Source organism: Histomonas meleagridis (genome assembly GCF_020186115.1).
Source record: "Histomonas meleagridis strain 2922-C6/04-10x chromosome Unknown contig_56, whole genome shotgun sequence".
In the NCBI taxonomy this organism is placed as follows: Eukaryota; Parabasalia; order Tritrichomonadida; family Dientamoebidae; genus Histomonas; species Histomonas meleagridis.
In genome coordinates, this window is record NW_027150899.1 from 115,736 (window position 1) to 142,099 (window position 26,364).

Sequence of the window (26,364 nt, forward strand, 5' to 3'; positions counted from 1 at the left end):
TTTTTTCGCATGGTGTCTAGCTGCTCGCTCATCTTTCTTTGCAAATCTGCAAGCCGTTTACTAATTTTCATGTACGTTAATTAACCGTTATGAAAAATGTACATTTGAATCGAATTATTAATAATTAGAGATTACGCTTTCTACACTTCATCATTAGAAAATATCATAATTCCGTCTTCGGTTACTTCAATCACAAATTTCTCTTTTCAAATACATGCTAAGCTTCCAGTTTAAATGAATATACTAGTCAACTAGTATATTGATAAAAATGCAAAGTTAAAAAATTAATTAAAAATATTTTTATTTATATATCAAGAACTGAAAATCTTTCTGTCGTATTATTGTCATTCGTTTCAACACTTATCGCGTCTTCTTCATTTTTAGTTTTGTTTCGTTGATGATTAAGAAATATAACAACAATTATTATAATTAGAATAATAACTATTATTACACAAACAATAATGATAATAATAACAGTATTCGTTTGTTTATCATCATTATCATTTCCTTCATTTTGTTTGAAAATAGTAAAGAAATTTGAATAATAACTGAAATATGTCGAATATTGAATAATCGTATAATTATAATATAAATATTCTGTGATGAAATATGTAACAGATGAAGATAACATTGAAATGATATATGTATTTGATAAAAATGAATAATTTGAAATTGTCTCTATAAATAATATCGTATATTTTAATGTTAATGAATATGAATATGTTGTGAAATATTCAAATGAATTCTCTATTATAAATGAATTAGATTTACTAAATGTATTTGATTGTGTATATGTATTTGATTTAGTAAATGTATTTGATTTTGTATATGCATTTGATTGTGAATATGTATTTGATTTAGAAAATGTATTTGATTGTGTAAATGAATTTGATTCAGTGAATGTATATGTCGGAAAGCACTCTGGAACTGTTTCATATGTCACACCAAATATGCCAAATGTTTTATTTTGATATGTGCTTAATACCATGACTTCAATTTCAACTGTAACAGAACTAAAAGCGTTTGCATCAATTATAGGTCATTTTCACCATAAAAGTAAACACATGTGAGGCTATTGCAAGAATAAAATACTATCCATTCAATTTTATTTACATTTTTCCCAATGGAAACAGTTGTTAAACTACTACACAATGAAAATAAACCCTTTGGGATTGTTGTGACTTTGTATGAAATTGAAAATGCTTTAAATTTTTCACAATAACAAAATGCATAATCTCCAAAACTTTCAATGTTATCACAATTCGTAATCTCTTCTAAATTAGAAGCAATATAAAATGAATCTTCTCGAATACAAGTAACTGTTGATGGGACTTCATATGTATTTCCTTCTTTTGCTGCTGGATAATAGTAAATAGTTTTAACATTTTTATCATAAAGAACACCATCATCATTTAAATTACAAAAATACGGATTCTTTTCAGACACTTTATAAAACTTAACACTAGTGCATATTATAAAAACAGCATAACCAAACGAACTCACTGATGCTGGGAAAGTGATGTTCTGTAATTGACCGCACTGCTCAAATGCACGATCTCCAAATGATTGAACACTTTCTCCAATGATAACTGATTCTAAATTTATACATTTAAAAAATACATAAGTTTCAATCGATGTTACAGAATCACCAATTATAACTGAAAGTAAAGAAGTCCATTGGTAAAAAGCATAACTTGATATTGTTGTAACACCACTTTCAATTATAAGATGTAACGTTGTATCTTTGTAATTAGATCTTTCATCAAATTCACTTGAACTAGTGATGGTAAGTGTTGATGTTTCTGTAGAAAATGTTTCACTTGTATGAATGAAAAAAATAATGAAAATGGAGGTAGAAATTTGTTTTACATTGTTTTAATTATTTCGTTAAATAAATTTAACGAAATGTGTTTCATTGTGTTGAAAAATAATTTATCTACAAAAAAAGTGAAGAAAATTATTATAAAATGATATAACAAAAAATTATTCATAAATGACATACAAGAGTTTTGTTGGTATGTAGTTGGAAACCATAATACTTTTTTGGTATTAATAAGAATTGAAGATATTGATGAAAATAGTTTATCATTTGAAGCATTTTTTGGATGGGGAATGGAGTTTATAAGTGACAAATCACTCACATCTATAATACTGAACGAGCGAAAGTCAAGAAGCATGCTTCAACAAACGATTTGGGTTCAATCAGATATTCCCCATGAAGATCTGATTAAATTAAATGAAATTATTCTAATTTCTCATTTGTTTAGAGAATTTATTTGGTAGCTATTGGTTTGAGCTGATAAAAGTTGCATCAGATAGAGATACCCCAATTGCAATCGCAGAAAACAAACCGACAGCCCCTTTTTTCTTGTGTGGCCTACTTTTTCTTGTGTGAGTAGTTAAGGTCTACGAGTTATGGACATTTTCTCAGTAAAAAATAGTGATTGCCCTCACTGTATTTTGCTAAAAAAAACCAAATTATAGTTTTAATGGATTTTCCTTACGTAAGGTTTTTTATTTGCGTATCGGGGAAAATAGTTCTGCTAACCGGTAAAAATGATTCTGTATTTGATTATATTGATATAAATAATCCATTGAGAAAAATAGAAAGCATCACATTTTCCATTCATAATAATTTATTGTAAAAAATCATTTGTTCAAATAAGCGAATAATTGAATAATTGGTTATTTATATGGAATATTTTTATAGGATATTATCATATGATAATATTTATTATATTTTTTTATTTCGATTTCATTTGGTATCCTCCATAAATTTTGATACAATTTTAATTACTCTTGTTATATTTATAAAAATTATCGCAATTCATTATTATTTGTAAGATGTTAATGATCTTATGTGTTTCTTAGATTTTATATCACATTTATTAAAGACAATTTTAGAAAGAAATTATGGAGTCATTAGTACAATATTAAATTCATAAATTCTGAATATGGAAAAATAAAACAAATTTTTTTCGGTATCAATACAATATGTTATTAAATAATAAAAATTTATGATAAGATATTTATAAGTGCAGTTCGTATTTAGACATCATAACTTTCTTTCCTCCTTATTTCGTTATTGATTTAATAGTTAATTCAAACATTTTTTTCAAAAAATATTATTTTTATAAAATCTTACAAACAAATATTTATTCAAAATTTGTAATAACAATATTTTTTCTTATTCTGAATTTTGATCTTGTTCAATGTTGAACATTTTTTGCATGAAATTTATGTTTTCGTCTATTCTTTCTATCAAAAACGCCAACGATTTATTTGTTTCGGCCATTTCGATGGCGAAAGGCTTTGCCATATTTTTCGCATTCATCAGAACAGTTACCAACGATTCCTTTATATAAGTTATCCAATTTCTAAACGCAGCTATTGGTGCGAAATAAAATGAAATTTCGCACAAATGAATCATAAATTTTTTAATGATCAATTTATGTAATTCATTATCTTTCGATAGTTTAGATTTATAAACATGAAAAACGGACAAAGTAACGAAATGTTTTTTAGGAATTTGATTCAAAATCAATTCCGCCAAACCATTTAAATAATTAAATTCGGCATTTTCAAGTAAATCGCAAGAATCATCACCTAATAATATCAAAATTTTTGTTAAATTTATTAAGTTAAAACGTTCAGTATTTTTATTCACAACAGAGTTAATTAAGTTTTCATATTTAAACAAAGTATGTGTTTGATATGGAATAATATAAAAGAAAACTGATAATGCAAGTGCTGCGAGTTCGGAATCATTAAAGAAATCAAACCAATTCATTTCTTTTAATATTAAATATGCGAAATTTAATGAATAAACACTTATAAAGAATAAATCAGTATCATCAAAACGATTAAAAAATATTTTTAACCATTTTTCTAATTTTTCATCTTTACAATTAATAACGTTTGTAATTTTAAATAATTTAAACAAACGAATAGCTAAAGTAACAACTTCACTTGGCGTTAAATTAGATACATCTAAATCGAAACTTAATTCTTCATTAAAAAAGGTGTTAATTTTCCATTCATTATTAATACTTTTAGATAATACACGAGATTCGATTAAACATGCAAGTAAATCAGCAAATGAAGCAAGTGCTGTCGAACGTTCAATACTTAAAGTCGAAAGGATTTTTATCGATGCATAAATCATTCGATCTCTTTCAAGATTAAAAGTATTTGGTTCATTAACTATAGTGTTTATTAATGGAGGATCATAAATCTTAAAATATATATCATTGCCGAATAAATAGGTGAATGAATTTATCATAATTTTTAACAAGTCAGAAAATTGTAATGAACAAGCAAGACTATTACCTAATAAATGTAATGCACGTGCAGTTTTCATATATTGATTTAAAGATTTTATATTATTATGTAAAATTATAATTTTAGAAGCACTCGAAGAAAATGAATTTAATATATTAATTAACATATTATTAAACGGGAAAAGATTTAATAAATCTTTTTCAAAGTCATTACCAAATGTTAAATCAAGTGGTTTCTCTTGAAGGTTTTCTAAATCAAAAGAATCATCACTTAACTCAAGAAATGACATTGACATTTCATCATCTTTCTCTTCATTTAAAGGCGATAAAGGTAATATCTGGAAATTATCTTTATCGAAATATTTTGGTTTATCTATCGATACTGTTGGATTATAATTAAAACTTTTCGCATGAACAAAATGTGATTTATGATTTCCTATCGGATTACGTCTAAATTGAGTTTGAAGCTTTTTTAATGTTTTCGATTTACCATGTTCAATATTTGCTTGAATAATTCGAGTTCTTTGTAAAAAGTTAATTTCTTCTTCTTCCGTTTTAGCTTTAAGGAAATTTGTTGAATATTCATAAAGAAACATCGAATTAATATCTTGAACTTTAATTGGAATTACAATTATAGCTTTATCATTATTCTTTGTTGTGATAATTCTTTGGCTTGAAATCGCATCAAGAATTTGTGGCTCTAATGATACTTGATTCATTCCAGGTAATTGGAGTAATTTTTCATTATCATATATAAATAAACGATAATTAATTTTAGGCTCAAATGACTCAAAAAATGGCCGAACTTCTTTTTCAAGGTTTTTAGTTCCACTTGCGTTAACAGACTTCAAAAATAATATCGCTAAGTTATATGAACCTCTTAAACCTTTTTTATGATTCGCTATAGCTTCTTTTAAACTTAATGAATAACATGAGCGATAAAGAAATGTACAAATACTCGAAGAAAAAATAGAAATTAACTTTAAATCTTTCATGGAAAAAAAGGTATTATTAATTCGATTATATAACGCTAAAACCATTGTAACACTTCCTTTATATTTCGCAGGTATTGTCATCATCGACCAAATCCTTGGCTCAATTATATCATCAGATGAACTTGAGAAATCTTCTTCGCTTCTTGGGAAAATGAAATTTAATGACTGCTCTTGAATTGCTGCTTTACTAATTAGTCCATTTCCTATATGAAATGTTAAAGGGTTTTTACTTTTTTTCGTTTCTTCATGCATTTTATCCCCAATGATACTAAATATTCGTGTGAGTGATGAATTAGTTAATGAATTTGCAACTGTCGCTATCTTTGAGATTAATTCATTCGGATTATTGACTGATGCTATTGTCGAAAGTCCCGAAATTAATTTGTTTTGTTCTTCTTCAGTAAAATATATTACGGATTTCTCGATTTTATCAAATGCAAATTCGATATATCGAGTGAAAAAATATAATAAAATATAATCGGTCGGTTTAAATTGTTCATTTTTTTTATCAGTCGCTACAAATATAATTCGTTTACTATCAAAATAAAAGGGACAAATTAAGGCATTTTTCGTGGATTTAAATAAAGGAACTTCAAACTCAATGTCAAGATAAGGTGAACTCATTGGATCATTAATAATTTGAAATTCACTTGATTTGATGCATCTGGAAATTAAACCGTTTTGGTCATTCAATGTAATAACCGCTAACGATAGACCATTTGAATAAAACATTTCACCTGAAGAATCTGGACATAAGAAAATATGAACGCGTTTAGCATTAATAATATCAGCTGAATGCCGTTCAATAGAATTAATAAGTTCAGGAATATCATTTATTCTGAGGATATCATTTAAAGAAGATAAAATTGTAGAAACACGAAACATTGAATTAAAGAAAATTTCAAATAAAAGTTTGCGAGTGGCTGGTGAAACACATGGAATTACAGTAAGGATTGCTTGTATAAATGGAATAATTGTAGTGTGAAATTTTTTTAGAACAAACTCATTTTTGGATTCAAGAAGAATTATATCTGATATTGCGTTCTCATTGAAATAATTTTTGATTTGATCAGGATTTGAAGTACGAAGGAAGTGTATAAATTTGCATAAAGAATTTTCGTTTACATTTGGATCAAAAAAATCGGCCTGTAAATTTGAATCGCCTAAATGTGGTAGATGAAAATCCATAGCCTGGCGGTTGTTTTTTGAAAAGGAAGAAGATGCTCTACTTCCTATATGTTTTTTTTTCATTTTATGATTTTCATGTAATGGTTTATTTTTATCCCTTTTCGATTCGCATATCACACCTGTGATTTCTTTTGACATTTTGGCTCTTTGTTGACGAAGTTTTTCAATTCTTTGTATAAGAATTTTAATTGTTTGATCAGCATGTGTAATTCTTTCATTTATTGTTTTGTACTCGAAACTATTTGATTCTCTCTTCGAATTGTCTCTGTTTTTGGATATGCCATATCCTATAGGACTTCCTATAGGAGGTGGGGGAGAATTTTTCATTTTCCCCAAATAACGTTTTTATCGTAAGAAAAAAAAAGATACTTCAAAATCACTTTTTTACGATATAATTCTTAAGTTAAATCACATTGCTAATTTCTCATTCCTTAAACTTAATTATAATTTCATTTTTTCTTTTGCGATCGCAAGAATCAATATTGATCAATATTCCTAACATTTCTTTTAATTATACATATCCATGAATAAACAATTTATTTATCATATTTTTTATCTAAAATTCCAAAAAATGCATTTGTAATATTAGGAAAAAAAAACATTGGAATTGTAATTTCAGAACATGAATTTTCATCAATAACAAAATAATGAAGAAGAAAAATATAATTACTAAATGCTAATAAAACATAAAAAGCAAGAATTTTTTAAAAATTAGAAACATAAAATGGTTTCATACGTGTTAAGATTACTTTACCTCAACATCAGAGTACCAACATACAAATAGATGCATTTTAAGTTGGTGAATTAACTACTTCATTATTTTTTGGTTTGGAGAATATCTTTGAGATGTTTCGTTAATTTTCTGAACAATTTTCTTATTCATTAAAATTAATTCATCTGTTACTTCATCAATTTCTTTTTCTTTTTGCTGAACATAGTCCGAATAAATTCTGAATTGTGTATTTGTCTGTTTAACAGTTTTTGGTGCTGTCCAATTTTGATCGAAAGATGGAGGTGTTGAGTTTTGATGTTGGTATTTTTCAATGAAACTTTGCTGTTGTTCAACTATTGATTCATTAAAATTTGCTAAAAAATTATTATCATCAATTTTTTTCTGGACTTGTTTTGGCGAATTCATATCTTTTAGCATTGCATCAAGATCATCTCTCATTTGATCTAGTTCGCTTTTCCCTTTATCATTCATCATCATCAGCACATTTTGTTTTGAATGGTTTATTCTGGATTTTGGCTCTCAATTGCAAAACACAAAATTCTGTCATAGAAATATCGTTTTTTGGCGGGGTTCGATAAAGTGAGCGACCATATCATGAATAAACGGTCAGACAGAAAACAATTTTGTGAGTGCGACGATTAAAAGTCCCATAAAATCCACTTTTTGTTTGTTTTGTCTCATTCGAAAAATCATGATTTCTAGAAGATAAATAATGTTATCCTCCTAAAGCCATCAAGGAGAAACTTTGTTTGTTTGATTGAGAAGACAAAACTTAATAAAAATAAAGAAATAGCTAAAAATTATCGTAAAGAGTTTGGTTTAATGAGACATGTGATGTGAAATAGAAAAATGGAAGAAAACATCTTAATGAGAGGAAGTGTCGAAGACAAAGCTGATAAAATGAATGACCGGCTAACAGAACTTTTTACCGGAATCCAAAAATTGTGCGATGAATTACAAGGACTTCAACGAATTTACAATCAATCGGTAATACATCTTCTTCAACTTCAAAACGAAAAAGAATCTATGAAATTTCTTTACAAGAATTTAAAAGCAAGGTACCAATCAATTTTACATCCTGATGAAGTGATAAAAACAAGATTAATTTCCCAAGTTAATCCTGACGTATACACATTAAGCAATGTACCTTATAATGTTGAACCAAATAATACCAACATTCATCTTAAGTATGCAATACGAACCAATGCAGTTATTTGTGCAATGGATTTTTCCCAAGATGGATCTATCTTTGCCTTTAGTAACAATGACCTTATATTTGTTGTCAGCACAGAAGATGGTTCATTAATGAAATGTTTTGAAATTCCGAATACCAATGTTGATGATTTCAATGTCAGAGCCATTAACATTAGTCCTAACTGTAACTACCTTGCTGTTGGCGGCCCATCGAATAATGTCATTATTTATTCTCTCCATGAAGAAAAAATCATTGCAAATTTAGAAAGCCATGAAAACAAAGTTTCGTCACTAATGTTTACCAACGATTCAAAGCGTCTGTATTCAGCAGGGTTTGATGGTCGTGTTTATGTATGGGATCTTCCTACCATGAGGTCCATAACAAAAATCGAAGCACCTAAAAATTCCACTAAAGCTGACTCTATGGTAATCTCTCTTTCCAAGAATTCCGATGAAGACTTCATAGTCATTGGGTTTATCAATGGAATACTTGGAATTTCTGAAATGTCACTTTTCCAACCGCTGAACACTTTTCGCGCACATGGCGAAGGTCAATATCTTTTAGATTCCAAAGTTTCTCCACTTGATGGGACATTAGCTACAGTTTCCCATGATAAAACATGTAAAATATGGAACTTAAGAGGAGTTGCAACATGTACAAAAGTTTTGACAGGACATTCAGATACAGTTCTTTCTGTATGTTTTGCTCCAAACTCAACACATTGTTTCACAGCAAGTAGGGATGAAAGGTTTAAAGCTTGGAATTATAAAACAGGGGAATTGTTGTTCACTGTAAAGGCTCATAGCAACACAGTGTTCAAAATTATACATCACCCAAGCGAAAACATATTGGGTACTTGTTCTGGCGATGGATATGTGTGTATTTGGGAATATGGCCAATTAGAATAATATAACGAATAGAAATGTATTACTAAAAACAAATGTTTTAACATATTATTTTTTGATGTAAAAAGCAAAATAATGTTTTTTGTTTGAAAATTGCAAAAATATCTGATAAATGTTCATCTATCAAAATCAAACAAAATACAAGAAAAAAACAAATTTTTACATATTAAAGTAACAAGCTCTTATTTAAATTGAAAATTTTATTTGAAATAAATCTCATCAAAAATATTTCCCTTAAAAGTTAAAATTTAGAAACCATAAAGTGTTCTTCCTTGGCGCTTAAGAGCATATACAACATCCATTGCTGTAACTGTCTTCCTTCTTGCATGTTCTGTATATGTTACTGAATCACGAATTACGTTTTCAAGGAAATGACGAAGAACGCCACGAATTTCTTCATAAATATCACCACTGATACGTTTGACACCACCTCTACGAGCTAATCTTCTGATAGCTGGTTTTGTAATACCTTGGATGTTTTCACGCATGACCTTCCTATGACGCTTGGCACCTCCCTTACCGAGACCTTTACCACCTTTTCCTCTGCCTGACATTAATAAAACTGGTACTTTTCTTGTAACTTTTACGCGCCAGAATTATTAAATGTCGTTTCGATCCCATAATTATTCAATGCCTACATAACAAAAAAATCAATGTGTTGATGCCGTTTAACAATAAAGTTTTTGCGAAAATCCGATAAAAAACTGTTTTTACACAGAAAAAAGTTGTAAATTTGAGAAAGATAATCAAGATAATCTTATCTTAAGAGTGCGTTCAAAGCATGCTTTTTAACCACATATATATTCAGCTAAAATTTTAGCAGCTTGATATTAAAGATTTGATGATTTCCAAAAATATTGCAATTAATACAAATGGAAATTGGTTTCAAAATAATTTCCTCTGTTAAATCTATTTATAAAACCATATAATTTTGTAGATAATACAAAAATTACTAAGAATGTATATTCACTACATATATATTCAGCTACAATTTCTGATGTTAAACTTCAATTTTCATTTTAAGATTTATTTGAAGAATATCAAATAAATCGGGAAATTTTTTTACATCGAATTTCCGATCGATCTGGAAAAAAATTTCATCATTAAGTTTTGGTAAATATAACTATTTAAAAGTTCACAAATACATTTTACCATATATAATTGCCAAACCACACCATGTTTTGGTATTTTTTCAAAATTCCTTATTTATATAAGTTTGCTATCTTTTTCATTTTTTTTTATTAAGATGAAATTTAATGAATGATTTTCTCAAAATTTTTCAAAACATTTTCTCATTAGAAATACATTTATTTAAAGTCTTTTGTAAGAGGAAAATATCTGTTATCAGGCTATTCTTTTTGTCTCGAGGAAGAATACTCTTTTTTATTTCGGTTGACGATGTAAAAAACCACATTAATTAGTTCGAAATTTTGTTAAACATAACTATTTCAAATTTGTTTGAAGTACATTTCTTCTCTCAATTTTAGATATTAGTATTACAATCTTTATCATTCGTAAAATAATTATAGACGAGAATAAAGACGAATTTCTTTAATATCACTTTAATGTTCTTCATACTTGTTACAAATATATTCTCATATTATCTCGCTTACGAAGAAAAATCCTTTTTAAATTGGATGAAATCAACAAATCAAATGTATGTTGGCAAAGATTATGATATGCGTTTTGGTATTTGGTTGTCAAATAGTCGTCTTGTTCAAGAGCATAACAAAGTTAGCTCATTCAAGCTTTGCATGAACAAATTTTCAGCATATACACCAATGGAATATAAAACACTTCTTGGTTTTATCCCTGAAGTTGCAACAAGAAAAGCAATGAAATCCATTTATAAGCCCGTTGATTCTATTGATTGGCGTAATAGAAGTGCTGTTAATCCAGTTAAGGATCAAGGTCAATGTGGTTCATGTTGGGCATTTTCAGCAATTCAAGGAGCAGAAAGCGCTTACTTCATTAAGACTGGAAATCTTCTTAGGTTTTCAGAGCAGAACTTACTTGATTGCGTTAGCACATGTTTTGGATGTGAAGGTGGTTTAATGACTTATGCATTTGATTATGTTCTTGAGAATCAAAGTGCTAAATTTATGCTTGAAGATGATTATCCATATACCGCATTCCAAAGCACATGTAAATTCAATTCGTCATTAGCTACTGGTTCTATTTCAAGATATATCAATATAGTTCAAGCTGATGAAGCAGACCTTCAAGCGAAGCTTACAAATCACGGACCAGTATGCTGTGCAATAGATGCCTCACTCACAAGTTTTCAACTTTATAAAAAGGGAATTTATGATGAACCAAAATGTTCGTCCACATTACTTGACCATGGCGTTGGTTGCGTTGGCTTTGGTAAAGAAGGAGATAAAAATTATTGGATCATTCGAAATTCTTGGGGTACAAGTTGGGGTGAAAATGGTTATATTCGTATGGTCAAGAATAAGAACAATCAATGTGGTGTTGCCACAACGGCAATTGTACCAATTGCATAACTAAATGCTTTAGAAAGCAAATCTCACCTTATTTTTATCCTTACAAACGACCATTTACAAATTTTTAGTGTGGCTAAAACCAATTTCTGCGATGATGTTATCTATGTCAACTAATATCCATGTTTTCACAACTTCAATAAGACATTGATTTTTCTAAGCACTATTTTGTGTCTTTAATATAATATATTTTTTGAACAAATATTCTAAATATAGACTCTATTAACACGCTTTTGACAAAGATAAATAAACGAATTCGCTTAAAAAATCAAAGACGTTAAATCACTTCACGTTGTACTGTAACCGTCTGGCTAGTTTAATTTTTTTGATAAGAGCCTTTTCAAATTTGAATTGTACAAATTTGTATTAATTTTTCACTAAGCCTGTTGCTTGCCAGATGGTTACAATAGCTATTCAAATCAATGAATATAACCGCACAAAATTTGAGAACAATCGCACGTTCAAAAAAATGTTTTTTTCCTCCTCTTGAAATGGATATCATGTAATATACCTATTTTTACAACATCATTAGGTGGAAATATAATATTTGACTCAAGTAAAAAGATGGTACTTTCGTCGAATAATCAATGGACTTATGTGTACTTTCAGAATTCACCAAATATTCATCAGCTAAAAGATCATGATATTGACTTACAAAAGGGTGTTGTGTATAAAAATGTTTATAAGCTTTATTTGACACCAAAACAAATTTCGTTTTTACAAAAAAATGAAGCTCTCCTTACACCTATTGATCCAAATAGCAAATTAATTAATATAACTAAGATTAGTAATTCGAAGCAATTACATGTTAAAGGAGAATTTAATCAAATTTCACCAAAGAATAAATCATTTTATACAATAATATCTTATTCAGAAGATCATCTCATTATTGAAACCAAGGATCCCATCAAATCATCCAAATATTTTAGTTCATTACCTGAAGTTGAATTTATCAGTTCATATGAACCACCAACATCAGCCAATAATATTGCATCAGGGTTCACACAAAAGAATACTGCTGATCTTATTACAGATACACATGGTAATATTATTGCACCTCGATATCTTGAGTCCAAAGGACTGACAGGTAAAAATCAAGCAGTTGCATTGGTTGATGATTCGCTTGATTATTATCATTCACATTTTTATGATCCTTCGGTAAACATGACTTTTAACAAATTTATACCAAATCATCGAAAGATTTCATATTATTATAATTTTTTTGAGACTGAAGAATCATTATATAAAAACTTTATGCCAAACAAATCTCATGGTACGCATGTATCAGGTACTATAGCAGGAAAATCATTAAATGAAAATGATAAAATTAATTCATATAATGGTGTAGCTCCTGACTCTAAACTTATGTATTTAGGTTTATTTGATGAAAATTTTAACGCACTTATGGCAAACACAAGCAAATTAGTTGAAATAATTCAAGCAGGTAATTTTCATATCTTTACTAATTCATGGGGTTCTTTTTCATCACTGGATATACGAGAATTTCAATATTTATTTGATAAAATTATATATGAAGATAATGTTGGTGAAAGCTGTTTGATACTTTTTTGTGCAGGTAATGAAGGAAAAAATGGATTTTATACAATTCGTTCACCCGGTAATTCAAAAAATGTTTTTAACTGTTGGCGCAGCATCCAAAGTTTTCGATTATCAAAATTTTAAAATCATTATTACAAATGAAGAAGGAAAACGAGTAAAAGTATTTAGACAAGATCCACAGCCTTATTCTGCTGGTGAATTTAATATAGTCAATATGAAATTTTATTTATCAAATTGTTCTGACTTTAGTATGCCAAAGATGAGTAAGAAATTTTTATATTTTGATATTAATGATTTAAATAAAATTAAAAGTGATTTTTCTGAAGTATTAGCTCAAATACAAAATTATGATATAAATGGACTTGTTTTTGATATAAAATTTAAAGAATTTAATGATTATAGTTCATATTTCCCGAATCCTGATCCTGGTCTTGTTTTCTTTACAAATAATCCAACAGTGCTTAAATCAGATGTCGGAAAATATATTATAATAAATTATACTTATGATTCACTTATAGGAAAACAAAATTCACAAATTTCTAAATCATTTTATTCTTCAATAGGTCCAACACATTTTGGTGTAATTAAACCTGATGTTATGGCACCAGGTTCATTCGTAACGAGTTCTAAATCTAAACAAATAATTGATCCTAATCATGGTTCAAAAGATGATTATTTAAATAATTTATTTATTGCAGATGGAACATCAATGGCAACACCAAACGCTGCAGGTGCTGCTGCATTAATTTCACAATATTTTGATGATTATAAATATTTAAATGAGAAAGTTAATATTAATTCATTATTATTAAAATCACTTTTGATTACTTCTGCTTCTAAATCTGATGGAAGTTATACTCCAGATAATTTTGTGGGTCATGGATTAATAGATATATCAACTGTATTACCATTTGAAGATGATAATTTTGGTTTAAGATTTTCAAATATTATTAAAATGTCAACAGGCCAAATGCATCATAAAGGTCAAATTAAAATTACTAAGAATACAACATCTCTTAAAATTGTTTTATGTTCACATGATAAACCTTTAAGTATCGAATCAATAATACCAATTTATTTCGATTTAGATTTAATAGTTATTTCACCAACTAAAAAAATATATATTGGAAATAATCGTATTAATGATACAGAACATTATACATTAAATGAAAAGATTATAATTCCAACGACAGAATTAGAAATTGGTGAATATGAAATTCATGTCATATCAAATATTGAAATCACTGAAAATATTTCATATATTATAACAACAATTGGACCATTTGAACAAAATGATATAAATTCAAATCCGAAATTTATTGAAATGCAAAACACGAATAAATGTATATCAACAAAAAATTCGAATGGATGTAATAAAGGAAAATTAATATGTAAAAATGGATTTACAGGACAATTATGTAATATTGAATTTCAAGAATTTCCTTCATATATAACAAGTTCATCAACAATTTTACCAGAAAATTCAGAATTTATTATGCAGCCGAATACATTAAAATTCTTTAAAGTTTCAAAATATTCTAATTATGATGAATTATTAGTCGTGTTATTCTCTAATCAATATAATAATCAATATTCATTTCTATGGGAAATGGGGAAACCTGAAAATTATATTCCAGCATTATCACAAAATGCTTATCAATGTATAACATCACAAAATGCTTATCAATGTATAACATCACAAAATGTATTTTCAATTGAAAATGAGCCAATAACAACTAATGCATCACAAGAAAATTACTTCTTTATCTCAAATAATTATCCTTATTCTTCAACATTTTTTGCAGCTGTATTAAATAAGCCTAATGAAAATGATCCATTATGTTTCTGTAATAACAATGATTGTAGTAATAAAGAAATATGTAAATTACAAAATACATATTCAACAATTTCTGTGTTATATGGAATTTTTTATTATTGTCATGATAGAGTAATTTATATCGATAAAGATATCGAAATACCTTCAACACTTTTAATTATAGAAAAACCAACCTTTGAATTACTTAAAAATAATAATACTAATTCAAAACATTTGGTTACTTTTATGAATTGTGTTTCTTCTGCTAGTACTTCTAATTATTATTTATCGATCAATAATTTAAGAATTAAATTTGCTGAAACAAGTCAAGTTTCAAGCAACATAATTCCATTCGAATATTTAGAACTTAAAAATATTACTTTTGAAGATAATAATAATTTTATTTTATCAATCAAAAATTTAATTACTGATTATGGAATCATTTGATTCAAATATGCAAATTACTCAATCAATTAAAATGAATAATTCTGAAATTTCAATTAAAACTATAAAACTTTATAATAATTCTATAGATTTTATTAATTCTAATGAAGAAATAAAGAAAATTAATTTAATTGAAAATCTTAAAATTGAGTTTCTTGTAATATGTAATAATACTTTAATTAATATATTAAAAGATGAAAGTCATGAATTAAGTTTACCAAACAATGTTCAAATTATTATTAATTAATTTTAATGGAACAGTAAATTCAAATTATAAAATTGATGAAAGTATTAAAGATAAAGTTACAATAATAATGGAAGAAAATGAAAATAAACATAAAAAAGGTTTAACAACATTGCAAATTGTTTTGATTGCTGTTGGTTCTGTTGTTGTAGTTGTAGTTGTCATAGTGATAATTATAATACTTATGAAAAGAAAAAAGAAAAATTATGAAAGTATGTCATCAACTGACGTAATAAATAAAGAATTGATTTGAGTAAATTTTATATTATTTTTCAGTAAATTTAAATGCTTTCATTTCAGTTAATTGCATCACATCAAATGCTAGCTTACAATATATTGCATTCATCAACCACGAATTCACAGCATCGCGCACCAGTCTCTACGCAAAAAAAGTGTTCCATTTACTTTTATTTTATATCCATGAGAAATAATTCTGAACATTACTTCCAAGAGATACTTCGCAACAAAAACACATGTACATAAACATTTACAATGTCGTTATCTCTCTTTTATACCGATGAAATTGTACTCTTCAAAAATTAAACAAAAAAACTTATTTAAATATTAGATATCTATTATCATTGACACAAAGTAACAAACATAAAAAAAATACTGTTGATAAAATTAAATAATTTTTGTCATTCATTCATTTTTTTGAATTAGAAAAAGTGTCTATTTATTGAAAAACGTTGAGATAAATTAATTTTCATTCTTCTCTGGATCGAATAGGGCTCTTTCTAATTTCCAAATTTAAACAACGAATGATATATCGCATCCACCAACATATTGAAATATGTTAAAAAAAAATTGAATCGTTAATCAACATTTTAAGAATTAAATAAAATGGCGAATTTTATTTAAATATTAGCGAACTTGATTTATTACTTTTATTATTTAGTAAGTGCTTTAAGTACGCATAATGCTTTACTCAAATTTTCATTTTTCCACATTTCTCAAGAAAAGCGCTGCAACTTTTACACATTTATCTGTTATTGGATATCTTTCATCGAACATAATCCAAGAATAATGTTTAGGTTCAAGCGTATTTACAATTTTATCAAGTATCATGCCTAATTTCTGAGATTCTTCCATAAGATCTGTTATCTATTGCGGTATTTCGAATGAACTTGCTTTCCTTTGACCTTCTAAAATTAATTCTATTAAAAACATAGTTGCATCACGTTGTGAAATATATTTTGGATATTTCATAACAGGTTCAATGTTTTCATTTATTTGAAGTGTTCTAAAAAAGTTATCAATTGTTAAATTCATTAGCCCTCCATCCAAAATATAAATCATAAAATTCACCAATTGTTTCTTTAGGATTTTTATCCATTTCTTTAAGCCAATTATATGTAAATTTGTTTGCTAATTTTGCACAAACTGTTTCATTATTTTTATAACCATATGATGGTTCTTTCTCATTAGATGCTGCGATAATTGTCATGTTTGGTGCAATATATTGTGATCCTGAATAACAGGTTTGATTCCAAATAAACAATATTTATAAAGATTTTTCATATGAATCGTATTTAAAACATCATTAAGAGATTCTGCTTTTGTATTATCATCTGTTGGTATGTCTAAAGCTCCTAATGTACGTTGGTCAACGTAATAAATAAATAAGTAACCTACAGAATTTGATGGTAAAGATGTTAATACTTTGTGAAAATTGGCTGCAGTAACTTGTTCTCCTTTATATTTAATTGCATCAGATCCTGAATAAACATCAATGTAAGAAAAATCATGAAATATTCTTCCTTTGTATGCCTATCTGAAAAAAAGACTACCAAATTTTGCTGTGATTGAATTAAATAAAAAATTTGCTGAGAAAAAGCATTCTTCAAGAAATTTTAAGTTCTGTAGTTTATTATTAAAAGTGATAAATGATGAAAATTTTAGCTTCTTTACTTTTTTTTAAAATAGAATATTATCATGGAAAGTGGGAAGCGCACACAGATGCCCCAATTCAATGGATTCTCAAAGGGGGAACCGGTTCTCGGCTCCAAGCATCTTTTTTGTATACAAATCTCACAGAATCGAATGGTTTTAGTGTAGAAGGGAATATCAGTCTTAAAAAAACTAACAAATATAAATTTCCGAGTAAAATGCGTGTCATTGGATATAGTGATTCAGATATTCAAAATATGTTTTTAATTGTTCCAAAATCAAAGTATAACCTATCACTTTTCAGGTTTACAGACAACCTTAAAAAGCTTATTACTGCCAATGATCCAAGCCATCAAGAGATTCATTCATTTGTTTCCAAAGAACTCAATGCACGTCAAATACAAAGTTTTTTTCTTAAGCGCACACAAAACAAAGAAGCAAAGAGTGTATTTTGGTATAATATGAACCATTCCATAAGTGGAACATATCATTCATTTCCAACAGATTTGAAGCTTCAGGGCACCGAAATCGATCTTCCGAGTTACTTACGTGAATCCCGCGTATTTGCTGTCATTTGTTCCTTATCTTTTTGTGTTCATTATCTCATTTGGAGATCGACCAATTTTAATAATCTACAACCATTTTCATATATTTCCGCCATGTGCAATTGTTATTTTGACCTAATATTTGGTTTATTTCTATTATACACTGGAAGTTCATGGAATGAATTGCGATCATTATATCAATCACTATTTGTAATGACAAGTTTCATGAATGTTATTCCAGAGGTATATTTATTATTACGTATAATTAAACGCGATGTACGTAGTCGAAGTCGTAACAAATATATTTGTCGAGTCACTATCTCATTTATGATGTTTATGTTTTATATGTTTTTATTTTCACAACTTCAAGAACATCCAATAATATCGCAATTGTTTTTGTTTTCTACATGGATACCGCAAATCTTTATTTCATCAATTGCAAGTATCCGTAAGTCATTAACCACTAAATATGTAATTATTTCAACATTATCACGACTTGTACCTTTCGCTTATATTAATTCGAAAGAATCAAATATTTTCGGATTACCACGCGAAAAGTTATTTGTTGTTGTGGTGATATGGTGCTTTATACAAATAATAATATTTACTTTGCAAAATAAGTTCGGAGGCGATTTCTTTATTCCAATACGTTTGAGAAAGACAACATACGATTATTATGAGAAAAAGCCGGAACAAGATACTAAATGTTTAGTGTGCTTGGAAATTATCGGTAATAATGAACTTGCGGTATGTACTCCATGTAATCATTTCTTTCATGATAGATGTTTGAGAGAATGGTGTGAGTTTCATCAGATTTGTCCTGTGTGTAGAAAGAATTTGCCACCATTACCAACTATAGAAAATACAGATGTTTGATTAAATTGTTAATAAAAAATTAAATGATTTATCGTATACTGAAAAAGTTTAATTTTTAAACGTGCAAATGAGGGATTGTTTACGAAAAGTGGCAATAGATGAGAAAGTTCGACCTTTTCCCAAAGGTTTCTGATGAAACTTTGGATAAGAAAACTAGAAAGGGCGCAATTGTATCTCTCATCACATTTTGTTTTATGTTGTTAATAATATTTCTTGAAATTTCACATTTTCAAAAACAAAAAGAAATAAAACAACATGCTATGATAAAAAACCAGTTAATATATGAAGGGAAGCCAATAGATATTTTTATGGATGTTACAGTTTCATATCCTTGTCAATTACTCAATTTGATGGTACAAGACATCACAGGAAATCATCAACTTACAGCTACACAAAGTATATCAAGGCAGAGACTAGATTCAAGCCACAGACCAATTGATCCAACTGAAATTTTTGATAATGATCAAAAAAGCATTTTTTCCAAATGCGGAAGTTGTTATGGAAGTAATTACTCTGAATGTTGTCTTACATGTTTTGATGTTGTTTCAGCTTTTAAATTACAGAATAAACTTGTTCCAAATCTCAGAAATGTGGATCAATGCGTAAGAGACAAAAAAGCTATTAGTGATGGTGAAAGCTGTAGAATAAAAGCTAAAGTCAGAACATCATTTTCGTCTGGGCGTATTACGCTTCGTGCAGGAGGAAATACAAAAATGCCAATACATTACAAAAATGATTTCTCATATTTGGGTGAAAGTGCAAATCTTTCGCATTGGATTCATGAGTTACGCTTTGGTGAGGGTGTTAAAGAATTTATAAATCCACTTGACAATTCTCAATATCTCCAATATGGCCCAGGATTTTACCACTTTAAATACACTGCAACAATTGTTCCTTCTGTTTACACTTTGGATAATGGGGAAAAGATTGAAACAAATCAATATTCAGTCACATTCTCACCAAAACAAATCACAAAAACAATATCAAAACAGCACCCAAGTATTGACTTTGTGTTTGAGACCTCCCCTATTTCAGTAGAAACAGTTAAAACAACAAAAGGATACCTTCAGCTGATCACTGGAATTTGTGCTATCATTGGCGGCGGTTTTACTCTTGGGGGGCTCCTAGACCGTTTATTATATAGAATTGATAGGATGAAACCACATAAATAAATATTTGTTCATTTTTAATTTCAACAACATGTGTAATCCTACATATTAGGGTTTTTCATCTTGAGCAGATCTCTGCCCACACCGGCACATATTTTTTATATGTAAACATTGGAAAATATGCTCAAACTCCTTGAAACCTAGTGAAAAAGATCGATAGCTTTTTTTGAATTGTTTATCAATGACGATTAAACTTCAGTGAATATTAAATTTCTTCAACTTTTGTATTCAATGCTTCCAAAGTTGAAAGAGCTTTTAGGCGTAGAGAAGGGATGTGTAAACGAAATGCTTTGTGTACAGATGTTTTGTCAATTTTTTTTGATCCTAATTGTTATTTCATTATGACTTCATTTACAAGAGATCCTGTTCTAAAAGTGACACTTATTCAACACCTATCATTAGGGGTACCCTGCCCATTTTGCTCTATTTTTGCCAAAAATAAAAAACATTAAATTTAATTTTGAAATATCAAATTATTAAAATAGCGAATCGTAAGAATTTGATCAAAACTTCGATTTATTTTAATTCATATCCCGAAAAATGACTGTTCATTGAAGGAGCTATCATCCAAATTCAACTGTACTTTTAATTCTCTCACGGGGTTTCTTAATAGATTTTCTTTGTCATTTTGGGCGTACTTCAGCTTACTTATGGAGGTGTCGGCATATCTTTTGTACACAGGCTGCTCTTTGTTCTTCATTGGGTTTTTTCCGCTTATTTCCATTTGGATCAAGAAGGAGCGCATTTAATGCCAGATCTAAATTGGGTATAATATTGTGAAGATTGATCATTTATCATTGGGTTATGATATGTATTTATCTGATAATGTTTTATCTGAATCAAGAAGTTATTCAATGATTTCATCTAACAACGCCTCTGGTATTGGTGTCAATATATTCTTTTTTAATGTTGTTAATAAGGTAATAATAAAATTAGCTATTGAATCATGAGTAAAATGGAGTTGTTCATGTGATTTAATAAAGCTATCGATTTGATTGATGGAATATATGATTTGAAAACTATTCTTACCTGATTGGAAAAAGTTCTTGTCTACTTTTTTGATTTTTTTACAAATATCTAGGTGTAAATCAATATATTTTATTTGTATTATAATAATTGCATATGCGATCCTAATAATAATTGAAATAAAAGAATGGATAAATATTATCAAATTTACTTATAATTGATTTCGAAGATTGAATAATATTATCTTTGTTTGAATTAGAAATTAAATTCTCAATATATATTAATGTTTCCCATTCATTTTCACTTTTTACTTGGAATCCTTATGAAATGCCACTTTTGTGGTTGGGCGTAATGTATAATTTACATAATCGTTCACATCTCAAATTCTATATTAAGAAATTTTTGAAACCCTTCTGACTTCTCTCAATTCGGAATACATTACTTCTCGATATAGGAAAAAAATTGGATCTAGACATTAAGTATATATAATATATGTACATAATCGATGTTATCATTCAATGAAAATACTATATTATATTCAAATAAAGATAAGATAAATTTATTTTAAAATTCAAAAAAGTGACAAAAATCGACTTTTGTATAATTTACTTTTGATTCTCATTCTCTATCGTTATAACGATGGAATACATTAAAGAACGATATGTAAACCGTATAAACAGCTCAAAATAACCGATAAAAAAGATCTTGAAATCCAATTATTAGTGAACCTAATGAATATGTGAATGAACCATAATATTCGAAATACACTGTGATGTACCTATGTATTCTTATAAATAATTTGATAAATAGTTTTAGTATAATTAAATATGCTTGATATACCTTGAGACAAATAGCACAACTAATTTCCTAACAACTAATCAAAATTGAACAATTATTATTGTTTGTTGATTAACGTGAAATATAAATTAGACGATTGAAAATACATTGATATATGACATTTTGCTAATCATTAAATAAAAGCAAAAGTTTAAAGTAGCATAAAATACCAAATATAGAAGAAATTAGTTGAATAAGTGGTTAATGTGCAAGCAATGCGACACGCTTCACGAAAAGACGTTAAAATGCCACTTTTCATCTGAAGCAAATTTATCCAAATGCACAAACTGACTCATCTCGAATTAAAAATATGCGAACTAATAGAAGACAAATATGTTGGTGCTGGGCACACGTTTGACCATCGTAGCACTTTGGATGAAGAAGCATTTACTCACTCAAATTTTTTAATCAAAAATCGTTTTAAAGACATGCATTTTGGAATTGAGGATCGCAAGAAAAAATATGAGGAATTCGATGAAGCTTGTTATATTACTAAATTCAAAGAACGAATTAATATTAAATATGAATTACTTGTTAATATTCTGGAAAATTGCGGGGCGATGATAAATACTTCGCTTATGTTACAGTTTCCTGTTAATTCTTTTGGTATTTCCATTAGAAAAATGAGTCACAAATCACAAATTCGATACTTAATCGTTTTTTTCATATGTTGGCTTCCAAACCAAATAGAAATCGAGAACTACTTTAACAGTATTTATAGTTCTAATGACAAGAACATCAGTGATTCAATAATTTTCTTACAATATATCAATGAATATCGCAAAATTATACACCTAAATGAACTTAACTCAGCACTTCCCGACACACAAATGGTAGCCCGAAAGGTTGTTGATGATGAGAAATTTACAACAACGGCGCCAAGTCAACTTTTTTTGACACTTCTCACAAAAAGCGATTTTGTTTCAATTATCACACAACAGTTTGAATACATTCGGGTCTCAATTGGTAAAGATAATGAGCGAGGGCTTAATTTCCAATTTTGGAAGAAAAATACTCCCATTTATTGGTATCAACTTACTAATATTATGTATGAAGATTTGTCACTTAAAGATCAAATATTTGGTAAAGGAAAAAAAAATGAAAATAAAATTACAAAAATTGGAAATATTCAAACAGAGAATGTGCAACCTTTGATAAAGGTAGAGGATAAAACTGAAAAAAAAGAAGAAATTGATGATATTTTTGATGATGAACCAGAAACAATTTTGGATTTGGGGGAAAAAAATTTTAGTGAACAAATTTTGAAGAAAATGCCAACAGAAGAGGAAATAATCGAAAAAAAAGAACATGAAGAAGAAATAATAGAAAAAAAAGAACATGAAGAAGAAGAAATCATAGAAAAAAAAGAGCATGAAGAAGAAATCAAGGAGTCAGAGCATGAAGAGGAAATTAAAGAAATTTTTGAAGATGAACCGGAAACTCTAATACCTGAAAATAGAAATATTAATTATGACTATCTATTAAATAAATTACCAACAGAAAAAAAAATTAAAGAAGAAATAGAAGAAGAAAAAATGAAACAGAAAGAAGAAGTTAAAGAAATTTTTGATGATGAACCAGAAACACTTACCAACGGAGCAGAATCCAATAAATATGATTATTTATTAAATAAATTACCAACAGAAGAAGAAATCAAGAAAGAAATAGAAGAAGAAAAATTGAAACAGAAAGAAGAAGTTAAAGAAATTTTTGATGATGAACCCGAAACATTAATATCAGAACAAGAAAATACTGATTATGATTATTTATTAAATAAATTACCAACAGAAAAAGAAATCAAGAAAGAAATAGAAGAAGAAAAATTGAAACAGAAAGCAGAAGAAGTTAAAGAAAAGAAAGAAGAAACAAAAGAAATATTTGAAGATAAGCCAGAATCATTAATGTCAGAGCAAGAAAATGCTGATTATGATTATTTATTAAATAAATTACCAACAGAAAAAGAAATCAAGAAAGAAATAGAAGAAGAAAAATTGAAACAGAAAGCAGAAGAAGTTAAAGAAAAGAAAGAAGAAACAAAAGAAATATTTGAAGATAAGCCAGAATCATTAATGTCAGAGCAAGAAAATGCTGATTATGGTTATTTGTTAAACAAACTTCCAGCAGAAGAAGAAATTAAAAAAGAAATAGAAGAAGAAAAATTAAAACAGAAAGCAGAAGAAGTTAAAGAAAAGAAAGAAGAAACAAAAGAAATATTTGAAGATAAGCCAGAATCATTAATGTCAGAGCAAGAAAATGCTGATTATGAACATTTATTAAATGAATTGCCGAAAGAAGAAGAAATCAAAAAAAAAATTGAAGAAGAAAAAATGAGGCAAAAGGAAAAAGAAGTTAAAGAGAAGAAAGAAGAAACAAAAGAAATATTTGCAGATGAACCCGAAACATTAATATCAGAACGAAAAAATGCTGATTATAATTATTTATTAAACAATCTTCCAGCAGAAGAAGAAATCAGAAAAGAAATAGAAGAAGAAAAATTAAAACAGAAAGCAGAAGAAGTTAAAGAAAAGAAAGAAGAAACAAAAGAAATATTTGCAGATGAGCCTGAAACATTAATATCCGAACAAGGTGAAGGCAAATATGATTATTTGTTAAATAATTTGCCAACAGAAGAAGAAATAAAGAGAGAAATAGAAGAAGAAAAATTGAAACAGAAAGCAGAAGAAGTTAAAGAGAAAAAAGAAGAAATTAAAGAAATATTTGCAGATGAACCCGAAACATTAATATCCGAACAAGGTGAAGGCAAATATGATTATTTATTAAATAATTTGCCAACAGAAGAAGAAATCAATAAAGAAATAGAAGAAGAAAAATTAAAACAGAAAGCAGAAGAAGTTAAAGAAAAGAAAGAAGAAATCAAAGAAATATTTGAAGATGAACCTAAAACACTTATTTCTGATAATAATAACAACAATTTTGATTATTTGTTGAAGAATCTTCCAACAACAGACGACATTAAATCAGATATCCAAAAACGTGATTTAGAAATCGAATCACAATATCAAAATCAAATTAAAGAACGTGAAGTCGAACTCGAACAACTCGAAAATAATTTAGCGAATGTAAATAATATTATAAATGAACATGAAAAAGTTCCAATTGAATTAAACAATGGAACGCAAAAGACATTAAAAGAACTTAAATCAGATGCAGAAAACTTACGAAAACATCTTAATGTTAAGTCCGATTCGGAACTTATCAAAGGATTCGACACCAAAAATGAACAAAAAGAAAAAGAAATTGAAGCAGCTACAAATGAAATAAATGAATTAGAAAAAGAAATCGAAAAATTAGATGCAAAAGATGAAAACATTAATTTAGACTTGAATCCATATAAAATACAGATTAAAGACGACTTGAAATATATAAAGGATCAACTTGAGCAAATGAAAAAAGAATTACAAGAACAAAGAGATATTATCGAGAAAACATTAGAAAACACGAAAGAAAATATTAAGAAATTATTACAAGATGCTTATAACGAAGCTTCAAATGTTATCACAGAATATAAAAAGAAAATCAAAAATAAACAAAAAGAAATTAAAGAAATTCAACAAGAAATGAGCAATGAAGTTCAAGAATCGAAGAATATTATGGAAAGAATTGAGAAAAAGTTTTCTAACATTGTGGTTGATCCTAATCAACCAATTACTCAAGAATTGATAAATATCGAAGATGTAACAAATGGAAAATTGGACTTCAAAAATTTGATCAACGAATTCAATCAAAAAGTCGGCGATTTTGAATTCAGACTTAACAATACTATTCAAAAAGTGATCAAGACTTCTGAAATCATTCAAAAAGATGAAGAATTCGAAAAGTTAAAACAAAATATACAAAGACAATATCAAGTCAAAGAAAACTTCAAAATGTTTTTAAGAGTTGCACGGAAGGTAGTCAATTTAATAAATGTTTCTAAAAGAATGGCGCAAATGTGTAATGGAACAAGCAAAATAATTACAGAGCGAATACAAAAAGAAAGATCAAATCCGGAGGCGACAGTTGCAGGCACAGATATAACATTCCAAGATATGAGAAAAGAAATCATTGAGAAATGTAATCCTACTAAATAAAACTATGGTTGTTGTTCTTTATTGAAACAACAAAATGTATTTTGTAAACAACCATAAAATTGTGTTTTAATATATGAAATAACAATTAATTAATTAAAATCAATAAAAAATATTTTTATTAATAAT

The 26,364-nt window shown here is 27.8% G+C and overlaps 5 protein-coding genes across 5 annotated transcripts; 4 read left to right on the forward strand and 1 right to left on the reverse strand.

The window, feature by feature from the left end:
- Positions 1 to 8,045: 8,045 nt before the first annotated feature.
- GO595_007700 (Transcriptional repressor tup12-related protein) lies at positions 8,046 to 9,299 on the forward strand (the record flags this gene model as incomplete). Its single annotated transcript, XM_067921193.1, has 1 exon — positions 8,046 to 9,299. One exon carries the CDS (start codon positions 8,046 to 8,048, stop codon positions 9,297 to 9,299), a length of 1,254 nt encoding a protein of 417 aa, XP_067772136.1.
- A 245-nt stretch (positions 9,300 to 9,544) lies between these two features.
- GO595_007701 (histone H4-3) lies at positions 9,545 to 9,850 on the reverse strand (the record flags this gene model as incomplete). Its single annotated transcript, XM_067921194.1, has 1 exon — positions 9,545 to 9,850. The coding sequence occupies one exon, from the start codon at positions 9,848 to 9,850 to the stop codon at positions 9,545 to 9,547; it is 306 nt and encodes a 101-aa protein (XP_067772137.1).
- Positions 9,851 to 10,933: 1,083 nt separating this feature from the next.
- Positions 10,934 to 11,803, forward strand: GO595_007702 (Clan CA, family C1, cathepsin L-like cysteine peptidase; the record flags this gene model as incomplete). Its single annotated transcript, XM_067921195.1, has 1 exon — positions 10,934 to 11,803. One exon carries the CDS (start codon positions 10,934 to 10,936, stop codon positions 11,801 to 11,803), a length of 870 nt encoding a protein of 289 aa, XP_067772138.1.
- Positions 11,804 to 19,525: 7,722 nt separating this feature from the next.
- On the forward strand, positions 19,526 to 20,347 carry GO595_007703 (endoplasmic reticulum-Golgi intermediate compartment protein 3; the record flags this gene model as incomplete). The annotated part of the gene is made up of 1 exon (XM_067921196.1): positions 19,526 to 20,347. The coding sequence occupies one exon, from the start codon at positions 19,526 to 19,528 to the stop codon at positions 20,345 to 20,347; it is 822 nt and encodes a 273-aa protein (XP_067772139.1).
- A 3,071-nt stretch (positions 20,348 to 23,418) lies between these two features.
- On the forward strand, positions 23,419 to 26,238 carry GO595_007704 (uncharacterized protein; the record flags this gene model as incomplete). The annotated part of the gene is made up of 1 exon (XM_067921197.1): positions 23,419 to 26,238. The coding sequence occupies one exon, from the start codon at positions 23,419 to 23,421 to the stop codon at positions 26,236 to 26,238; it is 2,820 nt and encodes a 939-aa protein (XP_067772140.1).
- Between the last annotated feature and the right edge of the window lie 126 nt (positions 26,239 to 26,364).